The sequence below is a fragment of the Palaemon carinicauda genome, chromosome 19 (assembly GCF_036898095.1).
Source record: "Palaemon carinicauda isolate YSFRI2023 chromosome 19, ASM3689809v2, whole genome shotgun sequence".
Taxonomy (NCBI): domain Eukaryota; kingdom Metazoa; phylum Arthropoda; class Malacostraca; order Decapoda; family Palaemonidae; genus Palaemon; species Palaemon carinicauda.
The window spans coordinates 1,171,804-1,174,303 of NC_090743.1; the positions used below are offsets into that span (position 1 = coordinate 1,171,804).

A 2,500-nucleotide genomic window follows, 5' to 3' on the forward strand; every position below is an offset into this window, starting at 1 on the left:
TTACCTGTCTTCAGTTATACAATACAAATCTATTTAGATATGTTAAGAGTATTTTGCAAGAGTACTCCCTACACAGCCTTTGAATGGTGTTAAATAGCCAGTTAGGTTAAGTATTTTAAATTTCAATCAATTTTCTTTACTTTAGAGTAACAAATAGGTTCATGTATATAGTTTCATTTCATAAGTTTTTTATTTTAACACTCTCCCCTCGCCTTGCTTCCTCTAAGGCTAGGGAGTATCACATCTGCAACGTATTTTATTTTCGGCTGTTTCTAGAACAGGCAACCTGTCTTCCAGAGGGCAGCAGTATCTGAAATCTCCGTAGACCACGTACCATCTGGTGCAAACTGTGCGGCCTAGAGGAATGTCATTACATTTTTGAATCCTGCAAAGAAAATGTAGACTCGAATTAGTTATGAAATCAATCTAATTAAAGCTTTGTTTAATACTTATTTTTATTTTGCTTATTACTGAATGACAAAATCCAAAACTATTCTGGGTAAATATACTACTAGCAAAACAAATTTACAACAGCATAAGAAATCGAAGTGTTGGCTAGTTTTTTTTTTTTTTTTTTTTTTTTTTTTTTTTTTTTTTTTTACTAAGGGCGAAGACACAACTTATGTATTAGTCGATTTAAACCGGAAGTTTATTTCGGGATAATTTTCTACTTTCACATGAGTAACAATAGCTATACACTGAAAGGAGCGTTTCCATCCTAATTGTCGACATAGATGAAGTTAAAAACTAAATTTCAAAATAGACTATACTTGAGTTCATTCTTGGAGACGCCTTTGTGATGATGGTTTAACTCAGAACTGAAGAGAAGGGTGGGGAAAAAATGGCTGTTGTAAAGCAACATCTGGGAACTTTGACAGAGATATTTGGAAGCTCTTAATTAGTTAGAGTCGGGTAATGATTAAGTCAAACAAAAAACAAAATTCGGCCAAATCGAATGCAAGCAACGTATGCCCAGTAACTCGACATCAGCCTCCCAGATGTAAACAATCAACTGAGATACTTAAAATATTATTAGACTGCTAAGTAAGTTATGCCCCCTATTAAACCTAGAGAAAAATACCACCCATTGTAGTAATATGTACAGAGTGACGAACTTTTTAATGTTATTTTTTTCTAATACAATAGTGCAATATTGGCATTGAAATTATATAAGGATACCGAAATTATATAAGGATACCGAAATTATATACCTTGACTTGAAACAGCTATCTGAAACTGGCGCCTTTCCCAATCGCATCCCCTGGAAGGCATTTCTTAGTGATTCTGGCATCACGTTCAGGATCCCTAGGAGATGAGGACACATTTCATCTGAGAGAATAGGAGGCGAGGATACGTCCTCCAGGTTTTCAAAATCTGTAGCATTGTCAAAAGTTCCATTGGTTGCTTGATTTATAGTTCCATTGAAAGTACTATTCTGCAGTTCCTGTGAAGAAGTTTCTTCATTAAAACGGATAAGGCTAAATTTGTATATTTTTAAACATTTAAAATATCCCATTCACTAGATTTAATGAGATAGAAATACTAAAATAGCCTAATCAGTTTCCCAGTACTTAAGCCAAACAAAATCTAATAGAATGATTTGTTACGTAATTGATATTCAATTAATAACCATTAGATTCTTGTGCTGATACCCTTGGCATTTGGAAGTTTAAATTTGAATATCTTGTGACTATTTTGCGAGAACATTTACACTTAAAAATCACCTCTATCTCCTCTCCAACGAGTTCCCATTCCGTATAGCCATACACGTCTGTCACGTTCTCCTGTTCAAGGACTGAACTTTCGGGCACTGGATCAATCACAGACTTGGCCAAGCCTTGTCTCCAGAGAAAGACAGTAAAGAGTAGTACAATGATCATCTGAAATGGGAAAGAAATTGGATATTAAAAGTGGCTTGTTACACTAAAGAAAAAATGAACACAATGTACTGATTTGATCTTTTGTAATTTCAGTCTTTTGGAAGAATTTTAAACATTGTAGATGCGTTTTGAGCGTTAATATAAAGTGGCTCGTTTCACTAAAGGAAAATGAACACGATATACAGGTTTGATCTTTCTGTAATTTCAGTCTTTGGGAAGCATTTTAAAAGTTATATATGCATTCTGAGCAATGATCCAGCCATAATTAAAGTCTTCTGGAAGCGTTTTAGACGTTATAGATGCATTATGAGTAATGATTTTTTTTTTTTAATTTTAGTCTTCTGGAAGCGTTTTGAGCGTTATAGATGTATTCTGAGCAGTAATCTTTCTTATAAACTTATTATACAACATTATAGCAAAAGAGAATTTGGTAAATGTCTAGGAGAAGGCCGCACATGAAGCTTTACCCATAAAGAGTTAATGGAGTTAAAATCCCCAAATACACGGATTTTCCCATAAAATATAATTTGAATTAACTTCAACAATTAACATACCTTCAATTCCTCAATGCAAAACTAGACAAAAATTCGCGATAATATCAAACATCTCTGCTAAGCTCC

The 2,500-nt window shown here is 33.8% G+C and overlaps 1 protein-coding gene across 1 annotated transcript in view; it reads right to left on the reverse strand.

Moving 5' to 3' along the window:
- The window catches only part of LOC137658706 (uncharacterized), a 5,169-nt gene that overhangs the window by 21 nt on the left and 2,648 nt on the right, over positions 1 to 2,500 (reverse strand). The window contains exons 2-4 of the mRNA XM_068393702.1: positions 1,725 to 1,880; positions 1,212 to 1,444; positions 1 to 385 (exon numbers count right to left, since the gene is read on the reverse strand). The exon at positions 1 to 385 is cut by the window's left edge and continues 21 nt beyond it. Of these exons, the coding sequence (XP_068249803.1) occupies positions 229 to 385; positions 1,212 to 1,444; positions 1,725 to 1,880 (546 nt within the window). The 3' untranslated portion in view covers positions 1 to 228. The remainder of the gene's footprint in view (positions 386 to 1,211; positions 1,445 to 1,724; positions 1,881 to 2,500) is intronic.